Below are 12,892 nucleotides of genomic sequence, written 5' to 3'. Positions count from 1 at the left end.
CAGTCAGGCAGAGCTGTACTGCCCTGGGCAGAATCACTTTACTACCTAATGTTTCAGCTTTCCTATCTGTACCATTTCTGATGCTTCAAGCTCTCCATTATCAGAAGAAAGATGCTAGAAAGGTAGATTGTGTTGTCACAGCATCACTACAGAAGCAATTGCACACTACATAACCCTAATATTTCAGTGGCCTGATGCATTCAGCATCCATGTGTAATGCACATAATTTAGGTAGTCTTTTCTGACTGCAGTGTTGTCTCCCTGGCCTCCACAGGTGGCTCCTTCAGCGAAGAAACAGAAGAGAAGTTTGATCATTTCAGCGGACTGACAAATAATCGGGTGTCCACTCGATAGAACAGCCTTGCCTCGCCCCCCACTCTATTTAAGGAAGCAGGGATGCCTCTCAGTGACTTCCCTAACCACTGCACAGAAAAAGAATCAAGCAAGCAATCATGAACTTAAGTTAGCTGTGTAAGTTATTTTCAGTGATGCCCTCCATACTTATTCCAGGTGCTCAGCACAATAAGGAGCTAACTCTGTAGTCCTCATCCTTAATGTTCTGATTTTGGACCAGGCTGTAATTCTACTAGGCCCTACTCCCCTAAAAATTGGGCTGCATATCCATCTATCCGTCCAGTCTTACCTTTCACTAGAGCTCCCTTCCTCTCTTGCAAACCTTCTAGGCTGCAGTTAGTAGAGTATGGGTATGGTGGTTGCATTTGGGTGATGATAATAGGAATGCATTTCTGTATTCCGCTTTTAAATGCACTTCAACCTTGGCTGCCTTATCCCCTTCTCGCAATGTTTTAGCTTTAAGTCAAGTCTGAGCATGCCCCTAATGCAAAAACCTACATTTGTGATATAGCTTCTTGGAAATAATGCCATGCAAATACCCAGTTTAGCAAGGAAGTGGCTGGTATGTCTAAGAGAGAAACTGGAGCAGCCTTTCTGAGAAGAGGGGAGAAAGCGTAATGTAATACTGTGACACAATTTTTAGATCCAAACACTCTACTTGCATCGCAATCTTCTTAACATCTAAAGCAGGCCCTCTCAGCACTGTGTACTTACACAGTGCTGAGATTACCAGACCTCGACCAAGCAACAACTCATTCATGAAATCTCGTATGCCTCCTTGTGGCAGGAGTCCACTAGAATATATTTATTTTCCACAGCAAGTTAATTCACCCAGTAAATCCTATGTGCAGCTGTATATTTCCTTCCAGCACCTTTAAGCTGGATATTAAATTGGTGCCTTTTCTGTAAAAGATGTTAAAGTGCGACACCAATATACTTTGCAATGATAACTTATTGGCCTTTTTTGTCACAGATCTGGACCACATGCTATGTCAGACCACCTGTATAAGTTGATAACTTTTACACTTCCATAACTGCATATTGGTGCTAACTGTACTCCTCTGTTTGTTTGAGGCAGAACAGTGTTTGCAGACACACACCTACTTGAAATAAAAATCTGTTTTGGGCAGAAGAATGCTTTATATGCAATGTATGTGTATTTTCGCTGAATTCTGTCTCCTCTCCACTGTGTGGGTAGAGCAAAGGACTGTGTGTCAGGATCTTTGGGTTTTACTCCCACTGGCTTGGACTTCAGGGAAATCGTGTAGAGACACCAATGGCTTGAAGTCCTTCATCTTTAAATACAGGTATTGCACCAGGTCCTGTGGCACCATGACACTATTGTGGCCTTAATTCTCCCTCCGTTTGTGTGTGTTTAAAAAAGAAAAAAGGAAAAAAAGGACCCACATGAACAGGAAACTGTGAATTTGACTCAACCAATATGGCTGTTGAATGCTAGACTTGCCTTAAGTGTGTAACAACAGATTAAATGGTTTCAGTCTGTTATGTGATTGCTGTTGGCTGTGTCCCTTTTAACCTAACGTTTGCTCTCTGTAACCTACCTCACAGGGGTGTTGTGAGGGTTAAAGGATGGCAGTTCCATCATTGGTTATTGCCTGTCAGAGGTGCTTGTAATACTCATCCAGTGCCTGTATACTGGCATTGAACAAAGGTTTTAGCCTACTGGAACTTGGAAAACTCCAAGCCGTATCAGGGGGAAGGGTGAGACTGTTTACTGAAGGCCTGAAGCCGGAGGATGTCAAGCACCCTCCATTCTGAATGCAACGAGGGGTGGGGGGAGAGTCTCAGGATCAGGCTCTACAACAATAAAAGCACAATGTCAAGTTCTGACTTTTTCCTTAATCGGTAGAAAAGAACTCTCCTTGAAATACTGCGACACCACAAACCTGATCGTGCTGGTTAAATACACTGTATTTATATAAAAACCAAAGGTTCGCCATGCATTTGCTGCTCATCAGTTTTGTGGTATAACTTTATTTTAAACAAAGGGAAAAAACAGCTTTACAAATGAAGTAAACATTAAATAGATACCAACTCCTGCAAATGTGTTGCTCTGTCTTTTGCTTAAGGTCAAGTTTTGGCCAAAGACATTCCACCTTTCCCACTTCATCTTCTTTCCAGAGCAGCTCTTACTGTTGTTTTACATGTGTAGAACTAACTTAGTGGCCAGAGATCCCCTGGCCTGAGTTAAGGATGGATTCAGTGCAGACCACCTCTGGGAGGCTTGGGCAATCTCTGCTCTGCTCACGCAAGGGGCCCAGCCGCATGATAAGTGTGTTGACAATCAAGGCCAAATGGGTAAGAGCTGTTTTGGGAGGCTGCTGTGGGACAGGATAAGATGCTCTTCATGATGAAGAGCTGTGGTGGCCCTTGTGCCCATATTGCTGTAGCATGTTGAAAATGCTAAAAGGCCTTGTTCCCAGCGTGCAACGAGGGAGTTGGATATCTCAACAATAGTAAACTTTTCCCTTGCCAACTTAGAAAGAAAACCCCACACTAACCCACAGAAGAATGTCCTAATGACAACCCACTGTTCTGCATGCAGTTTAATAGCAGAGACGCGCTCATCTGGCTCACTCTTCCTGGTCCACGTTCTCTGGCTGTAACACTGCACTGCCAGGGACCCGCTGCTTCTTGTGCTGTAGTCCCAATGCCCTTGTCACCAGCCTTCTAGCCACTGCTGTGTCTGTCTGGGGTCTCTCTTTAGCAAGCTGAAGAAGCTCTAAATAAAATGGTTCAGAAATGAAATGGTTAGCAAGGAAGGAGAATTAAATCCTGCTATTTCAGGAATATTTTCATAGATAAATTACAGAGCTGGGAGCCAGGAAGGCTTAATTCTACTCCCAGCTCTTCCACTGACTTGCTGTGTGATTTATAAGCCAGTCACTTTACCTCTGTGCCTCAAATACCTCCTGTAACAAAGACTTGCCTCCTTGGGCTGTTGGGAGGCTAACTTCATTAGTGTCTGTAGAATGCTGTCGGTTGACAGATGGAAGGCACCATGGTAGTACAAAAGACTACATTCAAACAGGGAAAACTCCAGCTCTCTGCTGCAGTGATTGCTAATCTTAAAGGTTCTCTTTTGAAAGTAGCTTAATAATCACTCAGCATCTGAATTGCTAAATTTTACCAATACTATCAACAAAAAGCTATGGTGTCATCCAGTTTTCTACCCATGTAGAAACAGATCTTATTTGAAATGCACTAAAAGTATCACTATAAACCCCCAGCAAGTGGCAGAGTGGAAAAGTAGAATACTTCAGCTTTTACTGCACATTTTTAATGGAGAGGTATATGGACGGTTTTAAGAGGTCATGTGCCAACAGTTACTAGTCATCACCTCACTTATTAAAAGCTTTTGAAAGATCAAATTATTTATTTAAGAAACAAGTGCCAAAATCTGACCTATTCAAAACTGCCAACCGAAGAAGTCTTGGTTTCACATGCAAAGGAGCTGGAAAAATGTGATCTTTTAAAAGTAACTATCTACAAATTTAATTTATCCAGTTTTTTATGGAGCTTTGCTTAGATTTTGAGAAGACATTTTTTCCCCCCAACAACCAAGGGCAGCCTGACAGCTTAAAAAAATAAAATATTAAAAAAAAAAAAAAAAAGGCTCAGAGGATTCAAAGTTTGGAAAATAAATTGCCTATCACTCTCAACCAGTCTTCAGGGGGACAGGGTGAGCTAATTCAAGTGGAAGTTTTGGGGGGAAAGCATGTGATTTTAATTAAATACATCTTTGTTCTAATTTCAGGACTCCTCTGCAGTGTTTGCAACCCAAATATTGCAGCATTAGCCTAGTGCAGGAGATTGAGGAAGTGAGACTGGACTAGTCCTTTCATCAAGCTAGCTGAACAAGGTTGGAAAGCAAATCCCATTCTCTTAAATATTCTAGCAATGTTAGTAACTCAGGAAATACTAAAAGTGAGAGAGTCCCTTTAAATGGTTAATATTGACACTTTTTGTTTGACTGCAATGTACCCTATGAGTAAGAGTATGCTTGTATGTTCAGTATTCTCTCTTGCTACAAGATTCATGACCTTTAAACTTTATTGTGGGAGACAAGTGATTGCAGTATGATTTTAAAATAAGGTAATAAAATGAACTAAATGTTACTAAATATGAATGGCTAAGCTTAAGTAACAGTTTTATCTTCATCTGATACTGAAAAATAAAATTATGCCAACCAAAGTACAACTGCCATTGGTTTCATTTTATCTATAAAATTTAATTGTTTAGCACAATTCAAGGAAATTATGTATGCAAGCTCGGTAATGGTGAAAGCAGACCTTGTTCCTGTATGCTAGTTTCATTTGTGTTAAGCACAAGACAACCAAGTAGCACAGAAAAATTAGGCCCTTATCAAGATTCTCTGGCTTCAGGATCTTCACGCCCAGAAATGTTCCAAGTGCAGAATTATGGTAACTATTTTCCTACTGATGCATGAGGCTAAGCGAAATCTACTGCAGCAGTGCATTGGCACAATAGCTAAGCTAAGTCTCCTGCAGCAGTGCATTGATAAGACTGAAAGGATCAAAGTGTTGTTCTTAAAGCAGTACAAGTTTTAATTCCAATAAAATTAGTCCCCCTACCCTCCCTTCGGGATCAGTAACATGCCAAACAAGGAATAAATAAGGGATTGCATACTTGGTCGCTGAAGTGCCTTGATTTTAGACTGTCTTGTCCCGTGGATCAACGGTCGGATCTTTAAAGTGGCATAACTCTGTCCCAGGGCCTGAGATGCTTCAAAGAGAACAGATCAACAGTGTTAGCAGGCTGCATTTTGGAAACCCTCATCATAAAGTTCAGACACAGACCAGGTTCCCCCCCTGGGTATAATACCACTGAAATCAATGGAGTTGCACCATTTCATGCCATCTGATGATCTGAGTCAAGATTTTTTAGTGGAGCAGCACAATTTAGTCTTTTCACCCAAGTGTTGAAGCTTGCATTCCTTGTGCCTGCAAGACTCCCACTGAACTCAACAGAAGTTTTGGGGAGGGTTTAAGAGTATACAGTTGTGTCCCAAGACATTGGCTGCAGACTTTTTGAATCCACACAGGATCAGAAAACAAACTCCTCTAAGCTAGGTCCTGATCTGTAGCATAGGGTAGTGTTTCAGTGCAAGAATCACTTGGCCAAAGTATTTTGCATTTGACCTAGATACTGCAGTATTAATGATGGCCATTGAGATTCACAAGTGTTGTGGATTTGTTGGAATTTTGTTAGTTGCAAGGATAACCTAAGCTGGCAGTACAAATTCATTCCTAGAAAAGAATGATGATTTAAAACACTTGCTCCTTATACCAGCACTCCCATGTCCTGATTATTACCCAAGCCAGAGTTTCTATACAACAACAACTGAAGGACATGAATAATAAGTCATTCTAGAGTCGTGAGTGGGAAGTTGAGCTGTATTTTTTAAATGTTTCAAGTCTAAGATTGGGGAGAAAGGGAAGAATTGAAAGTAAAGTCTGCAACTGCTTGGACTCTCTGCAGGAATGAACCAGCATGCACCAGAGGTTGCATTAATGTGCATTACAGCAGGCTCCTTCATGAAGGGAGCAGGACCTAACAGGGCTGGGAGAAAAAAGCCTTCCACCTCCAAAGGGTTTATCTGGCTGGTGGTAAACTACAAAGAGCTCTGTACCCCCTTGGGAAATAGGCTTCTTTACAACTGCCAGTAGGAATAAGGGATGTGTGATTGGTTTTAAATCTAAATAGGACTCCATGGACCTGCATCTTAAATTGTCTACTTTTTGGCAGGAATAGGACGTCATAGTTTTTTTTCTAATGGGAATCCAGCGATACTAAGTGGATTTCATGTTCTAGGGTAAGTAAACGTCTAAGGCTCCAGAACCTCTTACTGTGCTTTACTGACTAAATCCAAACAAGACTGTTTTTACTGGCATAAAGAAGTCACCATACCTGCTGCCAGACTGGAGAAGATACCCAGAGCGTGCGTATCATCAACCCACTGAATTTTGAAACCACTTTCACTTGAAAAAAGAAAGGAAAAAGATAAAAGGAGAGCTTGGTAAGCAGAAACTCATGGAAACCTTTACAAACATTATGGCATGATTCGAATGCTTGTGTAGACTTAAGTTTAGGAAGTGCAAGAGTAACTGAGGTACAAAACCTGATGTGGAGAGCATTTAATCACAAGAAAATATTTTAAAAGTGTTTCCATATTTTTTTAAAACTTGATAGTAGGATTTCAAAGATTTTCCTGAAGCACAGGAAAGAACTGTTTTCCCTGTAACAACGTTACTGGTAGTTTTCATCCCAGGTTGACTGTTGGGAATGAAAGGTATCAAGTCAATATACAACATGCACCTAAAAACATGCTGCTTCTTCCCTAGTCTTAGAATTCAGCTATACACACACTGTGACAGACAGAGTTTATATCAATCCATAAGGTATATTAAGGAAGCATATGAATTGGTGTTTGGGAACGCATGTTTGCAGAGTGGACAACGGGGTATTAAAAGTTGCTGCTGTCTCAGGTTTAAACCGGAAGTGGAGATGAATTTTGTTCTTTCACTATAAGCAGTGCATTCCTTATGGGAATACCAATGGATTGCTGTCTCCTTGCTCTATATTTCAAATGATATGCCATCACAAAGAAAAGGGCTAGATTTTGTGTACAGTTATATATGTGGGCAACTTTACTTGGGACACTGAGCTCCCACAACGATGAGGGCTACATGAACACCTTGATAACTTACAACCTCACTGGAGACACTCATACTCTCATCAGTAAAGTGTGCATGAGGGTGCCTGCATGCTCAGACTTACAAACACCAGAGAATTTCTCTCTCAAAGCCAGGCATCACTTGCAGAGAAAAAAAAAGGATTCCACTGGATTAAAGTCTTCCACAAAAGCCTTAATCATGCAGCCAGAGCTAAAACTCAGTGCAACATCATTAGAGTCTGTTACTGGGCTCTGCACATATAATGTTAGTATTTTAAAAAGCCAAGCACTGCTCACTCTGCTCAGGCACGGAGCTCCAGCAATGTCAGCTGGAGTATTTAGGTTGGCACAACCTGCCTCCACAGCCTTACCCTTGGGCATGTACTTACTGGAACTCAGAAAATGCTTCCATCAGATGCTCTGTTTTCAGAGATGGCAAGAAGTCGTAGATCTCTATCACGTGACCAAAGTCTCCCTCATTGATCTGTGCATCACCATAGCTAGAGTAATCAAACTGGATCTTCTCAATGCTGATGTTTTTCACTGTTAAGTATGCTGCAATCTGAGGGGAGGACAGTGTTACATGTGAGGGTGCATTTTTAAGCACTGCCAAAGTCTAGGAGCAAAGCTATTTGGGGGCTCTTGAAAAGCAGCATTCCAACCCACAGATCAGGCTTGCAAATTAGGATGCTAATTTGGACACCTGGGCCAGTTCCCCCCCCAGCCCCCCAACACCTTGGGGAAGTCTCTCAGCCTCTCACCTGCAAAACGTGAGAATAACACCTCCCTACTTCACAGCCTGTATGGCAAAGATAACTGCATTAAGGAGGTGCTTCAGCACTCCAGAAAGAGGAACAAAGATAAGGTGCTCAGGACTAGTGTGACAGGCTCCGTGCGTGGCCACAGGAGGGGCACCAATTTCCCTCCCATGCACACTGCTGCCAATGAACTGCAACCTTGCTTTGGAAGGCTTGACCCAGGGCTCAGCTGAGCTCCTGAGGTCCATTCAATTCTTGCCCTGAAAATGCCAATTAAGTTGTGGGGAGTTACAGGCTTGGGTTCACACTCCTGGCTGCTAGGAAGTGGAGCAAGATCCAACAATGTAATTCAGAAAATGTTCAGTAGATGGGAATCTATGTGACCCTGGGCAGCACTTGAACAGCTTCATGGACAAGCCTCCTCAGGCCACTGTCCCCACTGAAAGGGCTCGGTAGAAGTCCGTATCACAAAAGAGCTGTCAGACATGCTCTTCCTTTCTTTTGTTAGGACTACTGAAATCCCACCCACCTGGCTAACTTGGAGCCCAGGCTCTACTCATGACTGCCTCTGGGGAACAGTTTTGAGGAAATGATTATGGTGAAACTTACCTCTTCCAAGAGCTCAGCACTGCACTCATCCTCCAAACAGCACTCTTCCTGCTCACTGACTGTTGAATTTGTCATGCTTTTATCTCCGGCAGACAGTTCCAATCCAGCCCATAGCGTGCCAGCCAAGACTGTACAGTTCTTAGCCTGCTTTTCTGGCAAGGGTTCCTTTTTGCCATGATCTGGTTCAGAATTATCCATGGAGGACTTATCCTGTTCATCAAATACTGATGGGTTTTCACCATGCTCTGGTACAGAGGCATCCACCTGATCTTCCAGAAGGCCTAAGTGCTGGCTATATTCCAATGTGGCAGCACCTGTACAATCTTTATCCTGGTCTTCCAATTCAGACAAGTTCTTGTTGTGACCCAGCATGGTGGCCTCCACACAGTCCTTATTAGGATCTGCCAGCAGGGGTAAATTTTCACTGTCCAATATAGTGGCACCATGATCCTGGTTTTCCAGTACTGAGGAGGTTTTGCTGCCCTCTGTTACAGTACAATCTTTAGTTTGGCTTCCTGATAGGACTGCATTTTTGCTATACCCTGATACACTGGAGTCCACAGTGTCTCTATCTTGATCTTCTGGTTGGCATAGCTTTTTGCTGCACTCCAGTATAGTGGTACTTGCAGAGCTGTTCTCCTGACCTTCCAGGACTGCTAAGTTCTTAATATGCTCCATTACAGAGGTGTCCAAACAATTCACTGGACACTTGCTACCTTCCTCATTCCTGATTTCACTCACTGCTTGCTCTTCAAGCATCTCGCAAGGCACCTGGACTTCAGACAGTTTCTCGTCAGGTGCTGGAGGGATAATGTCCACTTCCTGGCTGGGACCTATGATGCTTTCACAGCTTGCTAGCTCATCAGGGGCCTGTTCAGGTGTGCTTTCAAGGCAGTTCCCCTCCTCTTGCACCTCAGCTCCTGGCTCAGATGCAGGTGCTGCCAGTGCTTCATCTTTCCATTCCTCCTGTTTCTTGCGCATTGCTCTAGGGACATACAGAGCTTTATCTGGCTTCCTCCGGGGCTGCCTCCTGGTCCTGCCAGTTCCTCGGTTGGTTCTAGAGCCATCAGCAAGCATTTCTGTGTGGCGCAGCCCTGCGGCCCGGCCTCCCCTGCCTCTTGACTGGAGAGGGCGGTGTGATCTTGATGTGTTGCTGCAAGAGCCATTTTGATCGCCAGCCTCATCGGGCAACCTACCACCAAAACAGAAGGCAGAAACAAGATGCGTTACAGTGCTCCACATTAGCTGCAGCAGAATTAGCTCCCCTCTCTGACTGCAAGGAGGCATGCCTCACAGACCAGAATGTATTGCATGCATGCATCCTTTGTAACCAGCAGCACTTGCCGGTGACCTGCAGGGAGCTAGCTGATAACATCTGGCTCTGACCTGCCCTCTCCTGTTGCTTCCACAGGACTCAAAAGCTCCCCACTGCAGGGGCACATAGAGGTCTGTGAAAGCAGCTGCTGGCAGGGAACAGCCATCCTGGTAGATTCAACTCTAGAGGAACAGGAGGAAACTGTAACAGTCTTGAAAGAAGCAGGAGAGGGTTGTCTTGAGATGTAGAGGGGAAAGGTCTGAGAACAACCAGACAGCATTTCCAGGGGAGCAGCAGCAGGAAGAGGGGAGTGATCAGGCAGTAAATACAGGTGGAGAAGGCAGAATCAAACAATAGGAGATTGGACCAGGTGGCAAAGCAGCACAAGAATCAGACAGAAAAAGAAGGGAAGGGACATTCATTCTGTAATCTGGCTATATTGTATGTGTCCAGGAGCTGAATTGAACCGTCTGTGGGATCTTCATCATCAAGAGCTGTTCATAAAAGCCTCAAAACCCTGAGGAACAGACAAAGCCCTTCATTTTTCTGCAGGGCAACACAACAGCAGCTTCAGGTATCAGCCAGCAAAACTCAGCATGCTGTTTTGCTACGCTTCATCTACACTTTCCATAGTCCTGAAAGGGATACTAATCTCAATTTACATTGGATTGGGAATTGCAATTTTTGACCCTTTAAAAAAATGGTAGGGAAAAACCTAATTTTTTGATGCAACAAAAATGTCTTTTAGAGCCAATGTTCATCCTGCTGCTCCAACATTATAAAGCTTCTTTTCTCTATCTAGAATCATGTCGGGCCAGCTAAAAGGGATATCACACGCACTTTGGCTTCACTTCAGCGTCATTGTTAAGGACTCCTTAAGGCAGTTAAAATGGACCCTTTCAAAGGCATTTGTCAATGCAAATTTGAAAAAAGAATTATTACCTTAAAAAAAACCAGTTTCAGAAAACACTAAGATAAAGAGAAATGTCCCAACTGCTGTTTAAAATCTCAATGGGAATGCATACAAGTGCTCCAGGGAAATATTTATAACCCTAGCATAGCAGAAGTGAGTAAATGAAAATGAAAGCAACTACAGACAGTTGTTAAAGCCACTCTGCTGATTATTTTCCACTTAGAGAAGACCCACACAGCAAACATGAATTTGCTAAAAAGCAAAGTGAATTTACATCTAATGCTTTACATGATTAAGAGTGAGGGGGCAAAATTGCACTGAATATATTGTTCATGCCAAATGACAGTGAATTATATTGAGCTAGCCATGTAATTGGAGCCTGATAAATAGTGTGTGGAAGCTGAATTTAAAAAGAAAAGCTTTGGCTCACAGAACAGTATTGACTACTCAGAGATGAGCGTTCTGGAAATGGAAGCACAAAAGTGCCCCAAAATTGAACACTGCAACAACAACATGGCAGCAGATGTGCTGTAATAAAAATGCCCAGGAAAGATTTCTACATATGGGATGCCTTTCAGGACACAGGCTAATGCCCTCCTAACATTTAATAATCTCCTTCCCCTGCTCTCCACACTATCATCTCCAGATCTTTCCTTTTGGTTCCTTTTTTAAGTATCTTCTCTCTTTTCTCCTCCATTTCCTCACATTTCTTTCCTTGGCCTATTTTTCCTTCTGGTGAGGTCTCTGTACCTAAATAAGAATAACAGCTGAGGCCAACCAGGGTTGTATAAACAGATGCTGCTGTTTTAAAACATAGATCACTAAGTGTTAACCTATTTGTTTATTATTGGATCCAATAGTTAATGTTGTCAGCATAGTTAAGGTCAGCTGGTAAAATGGTGTACTTTATCTGTTTGTATTATACTTGTGTAGATGCCAAAACTTAAGCAGCAAATGAAAAATGAGCAAGATGTTAGTAACAAACAGGTGTTTGTTAAATGCATTATTATTTGTGTTGCAAAAATTGATATTCTCCTTTTAGCTGGGCCAACATTAGATTAAGATTACCAAGGGAAGAAAGACAGGGATAGAAGTGGAAGTTGGAAGTCCCCTCTTCTACCCCATTGCTCCGTCAGGCAGATGGCACTCCCAAATCTGGGTGCAGATCCCAGGCGTCCTGACTTTGTTTTGGGGTGTAGTCACTACTACAGCATTTGGTAGTCATCGTGGTTTCTACTTTGACACAGGCCAAGGTCTAACTTGAATCCCAAGGTGTGAAGTTACCCGCGGTTCTGGATTCCAGTCATATTGCATGTCATCACTTGGGTACCGGGCAGGGCGGGAGGAATGGCAGCCTTGCAGAGCAGGCAGGACTCCTACATTTTGTTTGCAGCTGATCTGCTGCACGACCTTCGACAAGTCGCTTGGCAAGGGTCTGCCGCTGCCTCAGCTGCAGGATGGGAAGCACCCATGTGAGGATGGCTGTGAACAAACCCAACCTGGGACATCACTATTAGAGCAAGAATCCCAAACTTGGGACAACTACACTCAAAAGCAGGACTGCAACTCCTAGGGCCTGGGCTTGCCCCAAAGCAGGGTCTGGAGCCCCAAACAGAAGGGAACGGCGGATCTAAGGGCTATTATACCGTATGGCCGAGTGACAGATAACCGTCCTCCTCTTCCAGCCTTCCCCAACAGAGAAGCTGCTTAACAAGTCGACATTGTCCGCGGTCCTGTGGATCAGGTACCGGAGGCGGCTGGACAAGGGCGGGAACAGCAGGACCCTGAAAAAAGAAAAGGAGCCACAGCAGCAGCGTGGAGGCGGCCACCGCAGACTCGGCGAGCAAACTTTTTGTCTCGGGCCCCGCTTGGCCGGCGATAACGATGATAACGATGATTATTTTCACCATTTTCGTGCCCGTGTAAGCGCCCACAAGAGAGCCCGGCCCTTTCCCCTGCAGAGGCCCAAGCAGCGCCTGCTTGCCCGCTGCCCACCCTCCCTCGCCCTGCAAGGGCCCGGCCAAGCCGCTTACCTCTCGTGCTGGTTGTGCAGCAGGAAGAGCTCCAGCTCCTCGGCCACCCGGCTCACGAAGTCATTCTCGCTGGGGGAGAGGAAGACCCCGTCCAGGCAGTGCAGCGCCAGGGCGGCGGCGGGCAGGGCCCTGCGGGGGCGCACGTGGCGACTCCTGCCACCCCACGGCCCCGACCCGCACCCGCACCCCCCT

The 12,892-nt window shown here is 44.2% G+C and overlaps 2 protein-coding genes across 4 annotated transcripts in view; one reads left to right on the top strand and one right to left on the bottom strand.

The window, feature by feature from the left end:
* Positions 1-1,860, top strand: part of LOXL2 (lysyl oxidase like 2) — a 50,265-nt gene extending 48,405 nt beyond the window's left edge. For 2 of the 3 annotated variants that reach the window (XM_006028919.3, XM_025210337.1), the window contains one exon: positions 275-1,860. In XM_006028919.3, coding sequence (XP_006028981.2) covers positions 275-354 — 80 coding nt within the window. In that variant the 3' untranslated portion in view covers positions 355-1,860. The remainder of the gene's footprint in view (positions 1-274) is intronic. The other variant, XR_003095304.1, reaches the window with a different exon arrangement.
* Positions 1,655-12,892, bottom strand: part of R3HCC1 (R3H domain and coiled-coil containing 1) — a 12,289-nt gene continuing 1,051 nt past the window's right edge. Inside the window, exons 2-8 of the mRNA XM_006028934.3 lie at positions 12,701-12,890; positions 12,314-12,451; positions 8,440-9,631; positions 7,462-7,634; positions 6,307-6,377; positions 5,026-5,121; positions 1,655-3,097 (exon numbers count right to left, since the gene is read on the bottom strand). Coding sequence (XP_006028996.1) covers positions 2,949-3,097; positions 5,026-5,121; positions 6,307-6,377; positions 7,462-7,634; positions 8,440-9,631; positions 12,314-12,451; positions 12,701-12,890 — 2,009 coding nt within the window. The 3' untranslated portion in view covers positions 1,655-2,948. The remainder of the gene's footprint in view (positions 3,098-5,025; positions 5,122-6,306; positions 6,378-7,461; positions 7,635-8,439; positions 9,632-12,313; positions 12,452-12,700; positions 12,891-12,892) is intronic.

Source organism: Alligator sinensis, unplaced genomic scaffold, assembly GCF_000455745.1.
Source record: "Alligator sinensis unplaced genomic scaffold, ASM45574v1 scaffold722_1, whole genome shotgun sequence".
Classification (NCBI taxonomy): domain Eukaryota; kingdom Metazoa; phylum Chordata; order Crocodylia; family Alligatoridae; genus Alligator; species Alligator sinensis.
Note: the sequence above shows the minus strand (reverse complement) of the source record. Positions and strands in the feature narration are given on the sequence as shown.